The following is an 18,678-nucleotide window of genomic DNA, read 5'->3' as shown; positions in this document are numbered from 1 at the left end:
ATTGCCAGAACATAACTTCAGAAATCAGGAAAATAAGAATTTGTTTACAGAGGTACCTCGGGTTAAGTACTTAATTCGTTCCAGAGGTCCGTACTTAACCTGAAACTGTTCTTAACCTGAAGCACCACTTTAGCTAATGGGGCCTCCTGCTGCTGCCGCGCTGCCGGAGCATGATTTCTGTTCTCAACCTGAAGCAGAGTTCTTAACCTGAAGCACTATTTCTGGGTTAGCGGAGTCTGTAACCTGAAGCATATGTAATCTGAAGTGTATGTAGCCTGAGGTACCACTGTATTTGTTTAGTGCATGTTTAATGCAGGCCTGGCCAGAATGCAGGCCTGGGCAGGATGCAGGGGCACAGCTGAGGCTCTCAGCCTGTGTGTGTCTGCGTGCGTGCCAATGTGTGGGTGTGTGGCAAACTGGGTCTTTTTCTGGATCTAGACCCGTCAAAGAAGTGTGTCAGTGAAACGCATTGCAAACTGTGTGTGAGAAATCGAGTAAGCAAAAACAGAATTCCACAGCACCATCTGGTGTCACGGTGTTAGAATGCATAAACATATAAAGTGTTCTTGCTTTGGCAATGTAGCTGAGTCTTGGGACCCACCAAGGCGACGCTGTCTCTTCCAAGGTTGTATCTTCACACTGCAGCTCCAGTCCAAATAATGTGTCAGGAGAGCTATGGCCTGGCCAGGACGGAGGACTCTGCATGGTTTACAAACCCATTAAAAGTGTAATAACAGCAGGGCCTTCAAACTTTGTTGTATCCACATCACCTCGTTCTACCACCTTCTGTGCACTGGGAGAGGAAGGCCTGAAGTGAGGCTTCCTATGCAATTTAGAACCCTTTGTGCTTAGGGCTCTGAGCTCCCAAATGCCAAATAAGAAACAGCCTGTTTTTTAGAGCAGTGAAATAAATATCATTATCATGTAATGAATGTCAGAACAGTTGGAATAGTCTTAGTGTTCTGAGGGGGAGGCAATAATAGAAATGGGGGCTGATAGTGGTGCCCCTAGGAATGTTCCACTCTCAGCAATACTCTAGTTTCATTGTAGAGGATAAAGTTGGGGTATGCAGATCTTGAAATGGGACTTTCTGAGTCAGGGGCCTAACCCAGGACTGTATGAAAATTGGTCTCGGGTATCTAGTTAGGTAGAAAAAGGAAAAGGCCTGTAAACCATTAGCTATTGTGATTGGCAGTCAGAGTGAGGCCTCCAGATTGACTAAGGGTAGATGTTACACAGTGGTACCTCTGGTTACATACTTAATTCGTTCCAGAGGTCTGTTCTTAACCTGAAACCATTCTTTACCTGAGGTACCACTTTAGCTAATGGGGCTCCTGCTGCCACCGGGCTGCTGGTATGCGATTTCTGTTCTCATCCTGAGGTAAAGTTCTTAACCTGAGGTACTACTTCTGGGTTAGCGGAGTCTGTAACCTGAAGTGTTTGTAACCCGAGGTGTTTGTAACCCGAGGTACCACTGTACTAGGAGTCTGGCCTTCCATTGCTTAATGGAGCAAACCCTCTTAGATGTCTGCACTTAGAGCTCCGGTAAAAGGTAAAGGGTAAAGTAAAGGACTCCTGGACAGTTAAGTCCAGTCAAAGGTGACTACGGGGTGCGGCTCTCATCTCTCTTTTCAGGTCGAGGGAGTCGGTGTTTTTCCACAGACAGCTTTCCGTTTCGTGGCCAGCATGACTAAACTGCTACTGGTGCGTGGAGGACTATAACAAGTGCCAGAGCTCATGGAAATGCCGTTTACCTTCCCGCAGCAGCGGTACCTATTTAGCTACTTTCACTGGTATGCTTTCAAACTTCTAGGCTGACAGAAGCTGGGACAGAGCAATGGGAGCTCACTGCTTCACTCAAGGTCAAGACATAGCTTAGACTCTCAGCTTCATAAGAGACCCTGGAGCTGCAGGTGTGGCTATTGTTGTGACAGAATGGCAGCCAGCCTGCACTCTTGCCCTTCAGAAATTTGCTCACTATTTACAGGATTCCCAGTATGCACACATTGATTGCATACAAATGCCCCAAAGCGGAAGTGTCCACAGCTCTGAAATTCAACATCTGCACGGGTTATAGTGCTTGGAAGGTGCTAATTACTCTATGAAAAAAACCAAAGTCTCTTAGGTAAAGGTAAAGGTACCCCTGCCCGTACGGGCCAGTCTTGACAGACTCTGGGGTTGTGCGCCCATCTCACTCAAGAGGCCGGGGGCCAGCGCTGTCCGCAGACACTTCCGGGTCACGTGGCCAGCGTGACAAGCTGCATCTGGCGAGCCAGAGCCGCACACGAAAACGCCGTTTACCTTCCCGCTAGTAAGCGGTCCCTATTTATCTACTTGCACCCGGGGGTGCTTTCGAACTGCTAGGTTGGCAGGCGCTGGGACCGAGCAACGGGAGCGCACCCCGGCGCCGGGATTCGAACCACCGACCTTTCGATCGGCAAGTCCTAGGCGCTGAGGCTTTAACCCACAGCACCACCCGCGTCCCCAAAGTCTCTTAAGCTCCCCTCAAAATAAAGTTAACCTGATTTCCCAAATTGAGAACTAAACAGCCTGTTTAAAAATAGCCCACAGCACAGCCCACATGAGACTGCACTGCATTCAGACTGCAAGGAGTGCAGGAATCACATTTTAAATTCCCACCCCCCAACACACATAAAACTCCCTTGACAAGAAAAGTTAGCATATGAAAGAAAAGGGATCTGACCTAGATTTTCTCTCTCTAACATGCCGATTTCTCTGAACAGGGCATTCAGACACGTGTTTCCTCACTAGGGATAGAGGAAGAATCCATTTTAAGTGGATTTATACACAGAATCTGACAGCTGTAACATGATTAAGCTTTGCTGTCACTGGATTGACTCTTATATTGAGCATTGTTTTACATCCAAGCTGCTCATACATTGCTGGGTATTTGAAGACTGACCAATATATCCAAAATTGTATGCAAAAGTATATCTAATATACATAAGTCTAAAAGTCAAGCCCTATGCTTACCTATACTTCTACAGTGTGCATAAATTGTTCTGCCTGTCTGTCTATCCATCTATCTACCCACACTACCCCATACACCCCAGAATATATGTGTATATATTGAATAATTCATGTAGTATGTTGGAATTGTTCATATTTTTTATGGACCAATGAGGGTGCCGGGACTCATTTCTCATTGAGATTAAGGAGTGAGACAGGAAATGGATAAGCTCAGCATTGAGATTTACAGAAAACTCCCTATACTTCACTTTGATATGGGGTACTGTCCAGGATCCATCTATGCTATGAAATAGTACAGTCTGTATTACATAGGGTGTTTTGTTCAAAGTGGGGTTTCTTTCTGTGAATGTTTTCCGAAATGATCTCTGTTCCAGTGATCAAGTCATTGTTTATAACACTTGGACCCTTTTGGTGTCATTTTAGTCTTGGTTAATTTTTTTATAGATTTCATTTATTTCAGTTGAGTCTGTGTACTGCATCAGTGTGCATAGGATTGTGGCAAATGTTTTTACATATGTACAGTATTTCTAATCAGCTTGCTTATTAATGTGGGGTGCTTATTTTAATGTATAAATTTGACTATGCTTTTTTTTAAAAAAACTTGCTGAGTATCTTCATGTAAAGAAACATTATTTTTTTCCTAGTCATAGTGTGGGCTGAACATAATAAATGTGATTTATGCAAACTCTTGCCAAGAATGGTTCCATTGATCTACCCTAACATGCATGATTCACAGTGTGCCTGACTGATAAAACTGCTCCCTCTTCTGTTCAGTCACAGTTATTTCTATGACTCTAATTATTATTCAGAGTGAAATATTTAAATGTTTATGCTACAGAAACAGTTATAGAACTGTATTTCAACAGATTTTGAATGGGACCCCAGATGAGTTGTTTGTGGTTTGATCAGAATGTGGTACTAGAATTTTGTGAGTTCCATTTTAAAAATAAAACATAAAAATATGACCTGCAGCTTCTTCTTACACTCTATTTTATGCCCACATTTTGTTTGAGTACCTTACACTGTCAGTCTGTTTCCAGAATCCTTGTCTATGTCTGAACTCACTTTTCATCCAGTTTTGTCTTGTTGATTCTTTGCGTATGTTTCTGTATTCAAGTCTGCGACAGTTGGGCAGATGTTGAGGATCATCATTCAGCCCAGTGTTGACAGAATTATTTCAGGCCACTGTAAAAGAGCATATTGTATTATAGGTCAGATGTATGCATTTATGTTCAACATGGTGAGTATTCTGCTACCCTCTGGAGAACATTGTGACCCCCAGGGTTCCCTCGTGACCTTGGAGAGGAAGTAGGGATCATTACCACAGGGTACCTCAGATACATCAGAACAACTTGAGGGACAATCCCCGCCCCATTACAATTCCCTCTCTCCATGGTTGGGAGGATAGCTGAGATTTGTTGGGTGCTTCCATTCCAGCGTTAACATGAAAAATGCCATTCATCCTCTCCAGCACTGAGCTTTTATGCTGTTTCCAAGTAGTATGATTCCAAGAATGTTCCCATAAGCTTCTTGGGAGATGAGAGCTTGGAGCTCAGGAGAAGAACCTGACTTGGTGCTGTGCTTCGTAAGTGTAGTACATGATGAGAGCCAGACTCTACTATATGGGGGAGAGAGTGTGTCTTAGCAGTAAAAAATTCCTGGGAGGTCATAACACTCCTAACCTTCAGGGCTCCCCAGATTTGTGGCTGTCGGTTGGGGAAGTGTGCGATATGTACTTTATGGTGGGTGTCTTGGCATTTGGCTACCATGGATCTCTTTTGCTTTCTGGAATAATTAGAAAATCAACCTCAGAGCTGGTGCCTCTTGGGTGATTCATTCATTGATCTCAATTGCTCTGCTAATTAGGTTGTATTTCTTGATTGAAACTCATATCTGAAGATCCGCTCTCCTCTTTCCTTCATATTGTTTCATGTACTGCAAGGAATCTCTGTTGAAGTTTCCATGGATCATTGTTTGTGAAGAAACAAATATATATATATATATATATATATATATATATATATATATATATATCTCCTTGATTTGTCTAATCATAGATTACTGTTCATTTTTCACAGCTAATCTGTTTTCATATTTAAGGTTGCTGAAGCAGTATTTTGCTCCAGTAGGCTTAGGGATTGTTATCCTTTCCCTTATGTATTAGTGAATGCGGTCTAGTAAAGTATCACGTCACCTGTAGTTATGTTGTTATTTTAATTTAGTAGTCATCTCCCTGGTGATTAACTACAAACGGATGAGCATCCCTTACTGTGCCTAAGCTGTCTTTCTTTGTGAGATGATTATATCATCTCGAGACAAACCTGTGTGGCCTCAAATATATATGTATTGCTAATTGTCCTGAGGCAGTTGAATATCACAAGGCCTTCTTTTCTACAGTGGGTCTTTCAGGATTAATACAATTGCTGCCTTTTTCATTCCGGGATCTGAACATTCTATGTTGGGATTTGTATTGATTCCGCTAAGAATGATTAGTGAGCACAGACTGTATTAAACCATAAAACCAGAGAGCTGCGGCTGCTTGGTCTTAAGAAAGAAACACACTGAAAGTATGAGATTGTTAGGGCTAAATGGTTTAACAGATTATGACCCTAAATTGTTAAAATTGCCTCACAATTAGACTATTTTCTGCTCAGGAAGCTTTGTCCTGCCAGTTTGCAGAGTGTCAGCTGCAAGAAACAGAGTATGTTGAAGACCTTCGTGGCAGCCACAAGGGTTTCCATGAATAGCATTTCAGCAAAAACCAGGAAGTGCAGAGCAGTCGTGCATTTTTCTACAAATCCACAAGGCCATTGATTTATATATGCTGTGCACTGTGCAGTATCTAGCATCTAGCACAGATGACTTCGGGATAAGCCCAGCTTCCATTATTATTATTATTTTAAAATAAATCTTGGACGTATGGGAGGAACTCAGCACTGCACTATGTCAGTTGTTCCATCAGTGCAAGAATTTCAGCCAGAGGTGCCAAGTTGCACCCAACATGGGGCCTATCATGTGTGTGTGATGTCACGCAATGTGCATTGGGAGGAGGCCACCACAAATATATAGATACTTGTCCCATTTATTATTGGTTACTACTTTTTATTGCCGTTTTGTTTTTCTGGCTACAACTCATGGTTAGTGTGGAAAGAGCTTAACCATACATCCCAGTACAGTCAACATGCTTAGCCAAACCTTGGCTTAGCTCAACTCAGGGATCAGGGGGGAGAAAAACAACTGTGAGCTCCTTTCCTGGAGCCCACACACTCAGACAGTCTGGTCCTGGTAAGCCATAGTTTGCCCTACTATGTTGTGTGAGTCAGGCCAATGTGTCTTTTACTAGGATCCTTGGTTTGAACATAAACAGTAAGCTGGGATTCTGTAGAAGCACAGCTGAACTTTGTCACAATCCTTTTCCTAGCCATATGGAAAAAGGAGAAGGGAGCATATGAACTGCACTTGGGCTCATTGAGGATTGTCCATAGTTTAACCTCAGAGGTTATGTGTTTCATATCACTTGAAAAATAAGGATGCTAGTGTAGATTTAGGAAGCTGGTGTTAATGTTAGCTTTTAGAAGTTTTAATACTAGCAGTACCATCAATAAATTGTTTGGCCATGGAGAAAAAAGCATTTTCAATGAATAGAAGGTAGTCCTTTTGTTTTTTATGTCTTTGTCTGCTTAACCAGCTCATAGAATATCTTTGTTTAATACTTAAGGCAGAGTGCATCATGGTTCTTTAACTTCTTGTCAACAAGATTAGTCTATAAACTTACTAGACATTTGGTCTTGTATTAATGGAATGAACAGGTTTACCTTACATAATCCGGATATTCTGGTTTATTTCAACACTAGGTTTGAAACATATTTGTTTAAAGCAGAAAAGGGCGATTATGAACCTTCCTGGTTTTGTTGGTATTACTCAGTGAAGCTGTCAACATTAAAAAATATACAAATTATGGGCTACATTCATTGTATTTCCAAGACACTAGTTTCATTCAGATATCTTTTTTCCAGGTACCAAAAGGCTATCTGTGTTCATATGTGTATACATGCTCATATATTTTCTGTTTGGTTTGCATGCAAGTCAGTACTTTCCATTGGCTGTTAATTTTGGCATGTTCTTTGCAAATAGTAAAGCACCCAGGTGTGCTTGATTCACAAGAACTCCATTTCCGACCCCCAATCTTCAAGGTTTATAGAGATCTTGCTACACACCACCGAGAAGCAAATAGAAGATGTTTGCTTGAGCCTCAATCTTACACTCAAGTAGCAAGCAGTCTTAGCAAACCCCATGGTCAGGCTGATATTTGAGGGCTTCTTCATAAATGCTGCACATGGAAACAAGAATATATGTAGATAATGCAAATCAATCTCTGGACAGAATATAGCATTTATTGTATCCCAGCATCTCTTATAATTTGTCCTTGTACACTGCTCATAACAAGGGGAAAGTTTATGCCACACTTGCTACAGTATGCATGCTATTAGATTAATGTCAATGAAGGAAATTGTCGTGTGCATGGTTTGTAAAACATACTTGTTAAGAATGGGACTCTTTATAGTAATAGTGTGTGCTTTTATTCTCCTTTTTCAGGTTTTTACTTCCCATGGACCAACTGTAATTATGCCAACTTGGTTCTGTTCCCGAGAATGGTTTTGTCATGTGGGCAGATTTGATGAAGCAGGAAAGGTAAGCACTGTGAAGACGAGCAAAACTTTAAGTGTGGTTTAATGTTACCTGTGCTGGACTCTCGAGTACAGCTGGCATTCCCCTTCAAATAGAGAGTTGAGGTTGTACCTGATAAAGATGCCCTCTTGGCTCCCATACAATAATTGGAACACAAATGAAAAATGCATGAGCAGACAAAAACTAAGGGGTAGATCTGTTTCCATGAATTTATTTCCATAGTGTTAAAAATGATAACATTGTCATTAGCAGCATTGCCAGTGGGAGTGTGTCCAAAGGTGCTGGTACTAGTATGGAACCATTTATTGGCTGTGTTCACATGTAACGCTGCACCAAAGCAAGGCTTAAAGCAAAAGTGCTGGCTTCCATGGAGCCTCCTCCCCAGTTCCTTTAGCTCAGTGCGGTATGGGATTGTGTTTAAGCTTTCTGCTCCTTAACCCTGATGTGCAGCTGAGGTTTCTTCTTGGCTACAGATCATGGTCAAGGTGCTGTATGAAGAAGTACCAGATTGAAGTGCCAATGAGAAATGTGGTTCTAGGACAGAATTTCCCAAACCTGGGTCTCCAGCTGCTTTTGGACTACAACTTCCACCGTCCCTAGCTAGCAGGACCAGTGCTCAGAGATGACAAGAACTGTAGTCCAAAAACAGCTGGAGACTCAAGTTTGGGAAACCCTAAAGAGAGATCAAATGACATTCCAGCCACGCTGATGGAGTGGACCTCTCTTGTCTCCTCTTTCACGCTGATGCAACCAAATGGAACGCTCTTGGCAGAAGATGGTTCTAGAAAATGAAAAGCCAAATGATGGAGTGGGCCTCGATATCTCATATTCTCCTGAAATGTAAAGAGGTGGGATATAACCTGACCATGTTTATACAGTGGTACCGCAGGTTAAGTACTTAATTGGTTCCAGAGGTCCGTTCTTAACCTGAAACTGTACTTAACCTGAAGCACCACTTTAGCTAATGGGGCCTCCTGCTGCCGCCACACCGCCGGAGCACGATTTCTGTTCTCATCCTGAAGCAAAGTTCTTAACCTGAAGCACTATTTCTGGGTTATTGGAGTCTGTAACCTGAAGCGTATGTAACCTGAAGCATATGTAACCTGAGGTACCACTGTACAAAGATAGACTTATTGCCTGAACAAGTAGTGCAAGCTTTCTCTTCATAGGGGAAACTAAGGACACACATGACACTGAGGGACCATGCTTCTTCCTTAGAAGCCACTTTCCTCTCTAGGGCAGAGGAAGACTGCATAGTGTTCTTCCACCAACTACACCCCTAATATTAGGAGGGATGCCTCACCACAGGAGAGAAAATGCCACAGAAATGAGAAACACCCCCAATTTACCAGATGCTATGTTAAGTAATCATCTCCTTTCCTTCTTTTAGTATCCAGCAGAGTAACTTGCAGGTGTCACGTTGCTGCCAATAAGTATAGAAACAGACTGAAACGTCTACATTCCGGTATTGCCATGCACCGAAAAGTCTCCATAGCAGCAACCTGCTTTTCTCATTTGTGACTAAATCTGTACACCTGCTCTTCAAATGTTAAAATGAAAGGCATACACCAGAGACATGAAATAAAGATCTTATTACGTAATACACTTAGAATGCATGATCAAAAGCTTTTTGCAGATCCCTTTGATAGCATTTCCTCCATCTACATTTATTTTAAAGCTGTAGTGGGTCCTTCTGCAGCTAACGTGTGATTCCCAAGTTTCAGAACAGTGTTAATTTATTGAGAGAGATGGCAGTAGCTGCAGCAGTCTTGTGACATCTTAAGAACAAACAGATTTATTGTGAAATAAGCTTTGTGGATGATGAAGCAGACTCTAATCTACAAATGTTTACACTACAATAAACCTGTTTGTTCCTTATACAGTCCCAAGATTTCAGGTGGCAAGGTAAGGCTCCACTATGTCTTTAAATAGGTCAGTAAGGAGGACTGTTTTGTAGAATTGATAGGAGTCCTTTCCTAATTTACGGGAGTTGAGTTTTGCGTGATAGCCTTGATTGAGAAAACACAACTTTTACTGCTCAGTAAAATAAAATAGGTGTAGTTCAATAAGTGTAGCTTTTTGGGGATTTTGAACCATTTCCATTCTGAATTGTTTACCTTTCTGGCCTTCCCTCCTTCTAGTCAGCCTCCGCTGGAGACTGAGTAATTCAATCACTCCTGATGCAGAAAATTCTTGTGCTCCTCAGAGGAGGATGTTGATTTCCCCACAAGTCATTGCTGTAACCTTCTTTTCATTTCAAAGGCATGCCCAGATCAATAACCCATGCAGGAACATGAATGGTGGGGATGGTATCCTTTTTCGTACTCTTACGTGCTAAAGCAGAAAAGAAAAGTTGAGTATTCATAAGAGTGAAAGATGCCGCTCTTACGAATTCAGAAAGAGTGCTTAGCAGAGGTGTGTGAAACATCGATCTTTGCTTGAGACTTTAATGCATTTTATCCCCGGTTTTCTAGACTTCCCCATGGCCTATAGTTATCTGCCAGAAGTTCTGCCTCTGGCTTATGCGATATCTTCCCTCATTATTTCCAGACTTAATGTTAGGCAAGTCAGTTTTCAAAAATCTTCAGGACAGAGTAATTTTTAATGAATCCCAAGAACAATAGTATATTGGAAGCTGGTAGTGTTTCAACTGCAGCCTGTGAATTAAGTGGCTTTGTCCTTAATTTTGTTTCTCTCCTTGCAAGTAACCAGGAAATAAATCTACAGAGCTAAGCTGCAATATGTAATTCGGTGAGGATTCTTGGAATAGTTTCACTTCTGTTTTGTTAGTCAAAGTGGGAGAGTGTTGTTGTTGTTATTTATTATTTAAGCCATGAAATGGGAGGGAAATATTTGGTTCAGCTTTGCCTTTTTTTTTTTTTTAAACAAGAAGAAGCTGAATTAAAGTATTGTAAGGTTGTCAAATGATTTGTCAAGGGGCTCTAGGGAAAAATCAAGACAAAACGCAGACTCTGATATTCTTGGCACATTATGGGTAAAACTGAACAGAGATCTGTACTTGAGATGCGTCCAAGAAAGAAAGTGCTGGAGCCAAATAAATTAGGCTTATGAACTGCTTTAAAACAAGCCCTTTTAGCGACGTGTCTTGATAACATGTTACTAAGCATGCTGAGGTAGTCACTGAATTTCCACCGCTTTCCATGTTTAATTAGAGTATTGTTTGCCAGTGCTGTTCACATATTTCTGTTTGGGAGACTAATCCTTTAACTTTATTTCCCAAACAATGCAGCAATTATAACTTCATCACAGATTTCCTGTTTTAGGATCAGGTCAAAATGATTTAAAGGCCTATCGGACAGGACAATGGGGTTCAGTCACACAGCTAGCAAGAGGCTTAGCAGGATTTGTATAATTCTGGGGGGAGCGGTTTTTAAAACAGTCTAAGCATGAAATTAATGTGCTGGGTCTCCGGTGAGCATGTCTCTGCTGAGATTTAAAGCACCTATGAAACTAAAATTTTGCTACAGGCCCAACACAGGCATGCATACAAATACGCAAAGATAAGCAACAGTGAAGTGAGGGCTGTACCCTCCTGCAATTGGTTTACAGGTGGAGCAGATACATGGTTAGAGGACATGCAAAGGAGACTGTCACTGATCAAGCCTCTGACCCATCCACTTGACTGTTGTATGCTTTGCTTCAGCTTAAGCCAACTGTTTTACTGAGGTCAGATATGTCCTCTGCCAGATACACATTGACCTTTGTATCTCTACATTCAGTCTGTGTGCTGTTATCATTTCCATGGACTTAACTTGGACTGTCTGAAGCACATTTGCTCCTTTCTACAAGTCAATCTTAGACTCGATTCTTTAATTCTAATGCTTCCAAGTTGGTAGTATTGGACTGAGTTCCAATCAGTTCAGTGGGGCATTTAGGATTTCAGCATTAATCTATTGAGATGAATTTTTGTATTATATATCTTTTGAAGGATTCTTGGTATGAATCAAGTTCGTGTGATGTTACTATTTGCTGGGCAACACATTATTCCTCTCCTGATAAGTCTTGCCCACAAGCATTCAAGAGGCCATGGGTTGTAGTCATCTAGCTTTTTAACTCAGACAGATTAAAAGTATTGCTCATGACTAACTTAGGTCCATTAATTTCATTGGGTCCATGTGGGTGTATCCAGGCACATGTGCTTGCATCTGGTGACACTGCACTTTCAGTATTGGGCTACATGGCCAGTGGGTCTGGTGCTTAGCTGCTGAACCATTACATATGTAAGAAATACGCTGGCCAAGTGTGGATGCGCAGGCTGAAGCTACTTCCTCTTGGAACAAAGAGAAAGTTAGGTTCTGCATCTAGACTTGGCCAACATCATTTCTCCCCTGGCTACCTATTATATGCCAATTTTTATTGGGTTAAAAATGTTTAGGCATCAGCACCAGATTTCTGAGCACTTGAAATATTTCTAGCTCTGCCTTCTGCAGTCCTTTTTTTTTACTGCACTCATCTACATGGTCAATGAAGAATTGCACAATATGGAACTTGATGAAAATAATTGCATCATATGTGTGTGTGGGGGGGGAGAACCTTAAGTACTCGGTACGGTATGTAGTGTAATGGAATCTACAAATAGGCATGTGACCTTGGGTAGCAAGCTGCTAGATAATTAGAACCAGGTGCCTAACTTGACTTAGCTTGGAGCGTGACATGAGGAACAGAAGCAGGTTTAAATTTTGCAGTTGACACAAAGCAACACCACAGAGTTGAGCACAGGGGAAGCATAAATCTAGCTAGATGGTAGGTTGAAGGAATTCTGGTTTTCTCCTTCTGGCGGTTATGTCTTCTTTCACCCTCCCACAGCGCAGTTTTGTTACTGCCCACCGTGTTACTTAATACACCTATTAATACAAATTATAGAAACCTGAATACAATATCTTTCATGTAAGGGCTGAAGCTCAGAGGTAGAGCGACTGCTTTGCACACAGAATGTCCCAATCCCCAATCTCCAAGTAGGCCCGGGAGAGACCCCCATCTGAAATTTTGCGAAAGCTACTGCCATTACTATCATTACTGAGATAGATGGACTTAATGCGTTGTACTCATTAACCATTATTTGCATCTATTAAAAGTTGTTGTTGATTTTTACTAGGGGCTCTGCTCCTGCTTGCTCCACTCACCCAACCCCATCTACCGCCATGCCAACTCCCAGCTCTTTATCCCTTACCCCCAAGTCCCACAGCTCCTTCCAAACCCGCAATCAGAAGCAAGCCAGCAGTAAATCACACTGTGCAAGTTGGAGTGAACTCTTTATTAGCAAAACACGATCTGCGCAGGAGTGTCAGGCCTAATGAGCACAGCAACTCATCTCCAGTAGGTCTTGCCCCCATGAAGCCGTTGCTGAGACTGAAGGTCCCTGCCTCTCCAAGGCTGCCTAAGTCCCCTCCGCTCCAGGGTCGTCCCCCCCAAGCAAAGGGAGACAGCAACTGCACATTTCCAATCTCTCCTCCCCCCTTTTCATGCTTCTTCTGGTTCTTGGAGACAAGGGAGAAGAGGAGCTTGTCTCAGCAGGAGGGGGAGACACCTGTGCCTCTTCACCAGCCGGATTCATTTTCACCTTTTAGCCTCCCTTCTTCCCTGCTTCAGCTTTTGCCTTTGATTCTGGACTTCTTTCTGCCAGACTCCCAGCTCACTAAGCCTCATTACCCCTTCAGCTTCCTCTTCTTCCCTGTTTTCTCCCTCGTCTCCCTGTGACCACTCATCATTTTCCCACCACTGGTAAAACCAGATCTTTAATATTTCTAAACAATATAATTAACTGTGCCTCTGGCAATTCATACCCTCTTATAGGTTTAATCTCATTTATTGCAACTTTCCAAAATACCACAATTTTAGGGCATTACCAAAAATATGAATATATCAGCACGCAATGCTCCACACCTCCAAAATGTATTAGCTACGCTATATGTAGTTAATGGGACTGAAACTGCCTTGGTCGTGCTGGTCGATGATCTCCAGTGGGCTAGGGACAAAGGTGAGAGCTGTTTCCTAGTTCTGCTGGATCTCTCAGCAGCTTTTGATACCATCGACCATAACATCCTTCTGGACTGTCTAGAGAGGCTGGGAGCTGGGGGCACTGTTATTCAGTGGTCCTGCTCCTTCCTCCTGGGCCGTGTTCAAAAAGTGGTGGTGGGGGATGAGTGTTCAGACCCCTGGGCTCTCACTTGTGGTGTGCCTCAGGGTTCTGTCCTCTCCCCCATGCTTTTCAACATCTACATGCAGCCGCTGGGAGAGATCATTAGGGGGTTTGGGCTGGGTGTTCATCAATATGCGGATGGTACCCAGCTCTACCTCTCTTTCAAATCAGAACCAGTGAAGGTGGTGAATGTCCTGTGTGAGTGTCTGGAGGAACTTGGAGGATGGATGGTGGCTAACAGATTAGGTTGAATCCTGACAAGACAGAAGTACTGTTTTTGGGGGACAGAAGGCAGGAAGGTGTGGAGGATTCCCTGGTCCTGAATGGGGTAACTGTGCCCCTGAAAGACCAGGTGCACAGCCTGGGAGTCATTTTGGACTCACAGCTGTCCATGGAGGTAAAGGTCAATTCTGTGTCCAGGGCAGCTGTTTACCAGCTCCACCTGGTACGCAGGCTGAGACCCTACCTGCCTGAGGACTATCTCACCAGAGTGGTGCGTACTCTGGTTATCTCTCACTTGAACTACTGCAATGCGCTCTATGTGGGGCTACCCTTGAAGGTGACCTGGAAACTACAACTAATCCAGTACCTCTGGATGTCCTGATGCATCTTCGTTAAGATTGCAGTTGATAATATGCAGTTGTGAATTTTTTGTTGCTGTTTGAGAGACTACATATTTTGTTGACTACCGCTCAGGTGCCCTCTTTTGATTCCCAGGGCATGGTAGGTTTCAGTGTGCTGAAAGCAGCGCCTTTTTAGACATTTTTTTGCCACTCCTGCCAACCTAGAACAATCTCGTCGTCCGATGAGTCTGAGTGCCAAACTCACTTCCATACTTATTCAGGAATATATTCTCTTAATTCATTGTCCCAATTGTGTTGATATGTATATTTTTTTAATGTGTCCATAGTCATAATACTATAGATTTTACTCCATAATTGTTGTTTCCATTCTTCTATCATTAGGCTTTCAAATTAGAAAAAGTAATTTTAGAAACCCAAAGTCTGGGTCCATGGCACTCCTAGATGTATGATTCAGCCTTAAATTATAGGGTAATTGCTGCGGGCACCCTGACTTTTTAGAGAAGAAGCGTCTCTGCATGTATTTGGCATTAATTGGAGGCCAAGAGCATCCAGCTGAGATTTGGAAGAAGGAGAAATGCCTGAATCAGAGTAAGAAGGCTTCCTTAGAATGTTGTCTCAAAAAATGAGGAGAAGGGAGGTAATTAGATCTAGAGGTTTGGTGGGCATGTTGGGAGTTGGCATGACTGCCATCCATCCCACCCCAGTTGGGAACTGCAGTGTTTGCTTCATATAAGTACTGAATTCCAAGTTCTTATTTGCAGTGCCTCTGAAGAGGAACTGTAATTTCAAAATGCATTGGACCAATAAACCCTGCAGTGGGGGGGGAGAAATCAGCATTTCTCAAATTCAGTACCAAAGGTTCATTTAATACATATTTCTCTTAATAATCTGAAGCCAAAGGAAAATCAAGCAAAGTAACACAATGTTCTAATTATTTTAGCAATTTCATTTTGTACAGGCATTAAATGATGTGTAATAAAAAGCTAACATGCTCCTCAAATAAATATTTAGCCACCTAGCGTGTGGATAGGCATGTGGCGATTCATTTTCATTCTGATGCCACAATGCTTGAATAAATACTCCATGCCGAGTAAATCAGTTATTTATTTACATAGCACCATCACATGATAGCTTGGTAACAGAGAGTGGGATGAGAAACAAACAATATTTTGAGAACATTTGACAATTATACGGGCTGTTTTATAGTCTCAAGAGGCTGCAGTGTTGCTAAATTCAAACAGATGTTGTTTAGTCATCACCTTCGGTTATATGAAAACAAGAGGGCAGGGTTTTGAAATGGTTGTGTGGCTTAATTTGCAGCAGAATGGTACTGGGGCATGCCCATAGACCTACCCATTGAAATGGACTCTAGCATCCTGAAACGATATTGCACATTTGGGAGACTATAGGCATCCTCTCCCCACTTTGCTAAAATACTACTTTAATGGCAAAGGGACTTTTCTGATCAGATCTCTCTTTCTCATTCTCAAGAAGTTTTTGTGATGAGATGCTCACTCAGCACTGTGTTGTGTGGATGTATTTGGACATGCCACCTGCTTCTTAGCAATCTTACGACAAGCAACTGGAGATCTGGAAGGTTTGCCATTCACAGTATTATAATTTCTTTTACAGGGAGCATGCAGGTGTGCTTTTGACATTGATAAAGTACAGCAAAAGGCCTATTACATTTGATCTTTGGATGTCCTGTGCAAGAGTAATGCTCTATATTAAATTAGCTTTAGGGACTGTCTCTAAATATCCATTAGATAGGTGTATGCATTGGATTTTTTTAGATGTCATTGAACACAATCACATAATATATCACACAGGATTCTTACTCCACTTTCCTCGGAGTAAACCCTATTAAATTCAATACAACTTTCTTCTGAGTAGGCACAGTTACGCTCGTACTATTACCTGGAAAAAATGTGGTGTTTTTCCCCCCAGGGCACCCCAGAAGACCTGCTGTTCTTTTATGAACATCTCCGAAAAGGTGGTGGAGTCTTTCGAGTCAACCAGCGCCTCCTTCTGTACCGTTACCATCCACAGGCGGCAACCCATTCAGTCCTAGAGTAAGATATGTTCCGTATCAAACTGCTTGAAGTTTTGGATGGCATTGGTGGGTGGGGAATCCTTCCCCAACAAAATATGCATGTGGGTTCGTATATATTTGATCATTTGTCTGTATTCCCAAGCCATTTGCAAGCATATGTGACTTGAGAATGTTGGCCTTTCTTTTATTTCCTTATAAGCTACGCACCCTTATGTCTCAATACATCGTGGATTTGAATAACTTTTTTTTCCAGTGGCCCTGTGATTTGGTTCTGGTATTGCTTTGGCTTAGGCAAATCTATTATTCAAAGTTTGAAACCCTGGAATGCAAGGCCACACTGTTTAGGGGGTTTTGTTGCAGGGGTGAGGGTCATTGCTGCTGCTGCTGCTGCTTTTTTGTATTTTTATTTTAGTTCTTCCTGTGATTTATGTGGAAATTGTTCCGTTTGGTTGCGTATTTTTTAGTGTTTATTGTTTATGACGACTTATGTTATAGTTACATTTTTTTTTAACGTAAGCTGCCTTGAGCATGGTGTGAACTGTGGAAAGGGTGGCATACAAATTAAATTATGTATGTATATATGTATACTGCTTGTTATGCTAAATGTGTAGTATGCAGCTATGTCTGTGTTTTTTCTTTATCACATTATAAGCCTGTGTGGAGAGAGGAGGAATTGTCACCCAGACCACATTGTGCAGGGAAAGGCTTATTTTTTCTTTACCCATCCATGATCAGGAGAAAAATCCCTCACTCACCCGGGCCCAACATTGAGGTTGGGGAATAAATCTCCCGGTGTCACTTATTTAATTACAGACTCAGGAGGGAGTGAGGGTTTCCTTCTCATAGCATCTGGGGAGGAAAGGAATAAGTTTTTCCTCTTCCATGTTGCCATGATAATCTCTTGCCCCTTTGAGCCTGTATATTAAATGAAGGGGGAAAAGAGACATGGTTGCTTGCTACACAATTAAAATAACATCTACTTTGACTCTCACTCTCATGTTGAATTCCTTTTCACTCCACAGTCATGTCTTGATCCCAGTATTTTGGATTTGGGACACAGGATTGTTGTTGTTTAGTCGTTTAGTCGTGTCCGACTCTTCGTGACCCCATGGACCAGAGCATGCCAGGCACTCCTGTCTTCCACTGCCTCCCGCAGCTCGGTCAAACTCATATTCGTAGCTTTGAGAACACTATCCAACCATCTCGTCCTCTGTCGTCCCCTTCTCCTTGTGCCCTCAATCTTTCCCAACATCAGGGTCTTTTCCAGGGAGTCTTTTCTTCTCCTGAGGTGGCCAAATTATTGGAGTCTCAGCTTCAGGATCTGTCCTTCCAGTGAGCTCTCAGGGCTGATTTCCTTAAGAAATTCCTTCATGGATCACTGCCTTGTCGTGGCGAAGGGGCTTGAATAACTCAGAGAAGCTATGAGCCACCCAAGAGGGACACAGGATAGATTTTAATTTTTTTCAAATTTGAATCCTTCCTGTCAAACATGCCTATTAAGAATGCAGGTTTGCATTGGCCCTACAATAACTTTTGAACTGATTGTTTCTTTGGTTGGGGCACTTTCATTGTCTTTCTCTCTTTCCTGCCTGGTACCCTCCAGATGTATAATTTCAGACTATAACTCCCACCAACCCCAGCTAGCACAGTCATAGTAATCCAAAACATCTGGAAAGCACAAAGTTGAGGAAGGCTGTCTTGGAATGTATAGTATAGGCACTCTGTGTCCCTCTAGGTAGGACTGGGGTTAGGGTAGGGCTGTTTTCAGTTATATGAACTAAGACAGGGTTTCCCAAACTTAGGTCTCCAGCTGTTGTTGGACTTACAACTCCCATAATTTCTAGCTAGCAGGACCAGTGGTCAGGGATTATGGGAACTGATGAGACCCAAGTTTGGGAAATTAAGGAGATGGCTTAATAGGGTAGAAAAAGACTCTACCTTTTAGAAGCTTTAGCTCAGTCAAGCTGAGGAACACCTCTGATTTTGGTCACACAAGCTCAGGGACTGTCTATTTCTATTGCTCCTAAAGCTTTGCAGTTTCCAAGCTCTGCCCTGTTCCTTGAAGCCTTAAAGAACCAGCCTTCGGGGATTTTATGGAGCTTCCACAATCTGTGCCCAGGGCTTGAATAAAAAACATAGGAACAGTTCAGCTTTTGTGTCATTTGCTTAAATGCCTGATGAAACTTTCCCCTGATGAAAAC

The 18,678-nt window shown here is 42.3% G+C and overlaps 1 protein-coding gene across 6 annotated transcripts in view; it reads left to right on the top strand.

Annotated features, from left to right (window-relative positions):
* Positions 1 to 18,678, top strand: part of QTGAL (queuosine-tRNA galactosyltransferase) — a 182,298-nt gene that overhangs the window by 127,619 nt on the left and 36,001 nt on the right. For all 6 annotated transcript variants that reach the window (XR_013391844.1, XM_077924299.1, XM_077924298.1 and 3 more), the window contains 2 exons: positions 7,588 to 7,683; positions 16,372 to 16,496. Coding sequence is in view for 5 of the 6 variants with exons in the window: in XM_077924299.1 (XP_077780425.1) it covers positions 7,588 to 7,683; positions 16,372 to 16,496 (221 nt within the window). In the remaining variant the exon portion in view is untranslated. The remainder of the gene's footprint in view (positions 1 to 7,587; positions 7,684 to 16,371; positions 16,497 to 18,678) is intronic.

Source organism: Podarcis muralis, chromosome 2, assembly GCF_964188315.1.
Source record: "Podarcis muralis chromosome 2, rPodMur119.hap1.1, whole genome shotgun sequence".
Lineage (NCBI taxonomy): Eukaryota > Metazoa > Chordata > Lepidosauria > Squamata > Lacertidae > Podarcis > Podarcis muralis.
The sequence above is the reverse complement of the archived record's forward strand: the minus strand, read 5'-3'. Positions and strand labels throughout refer to the sequence as shown.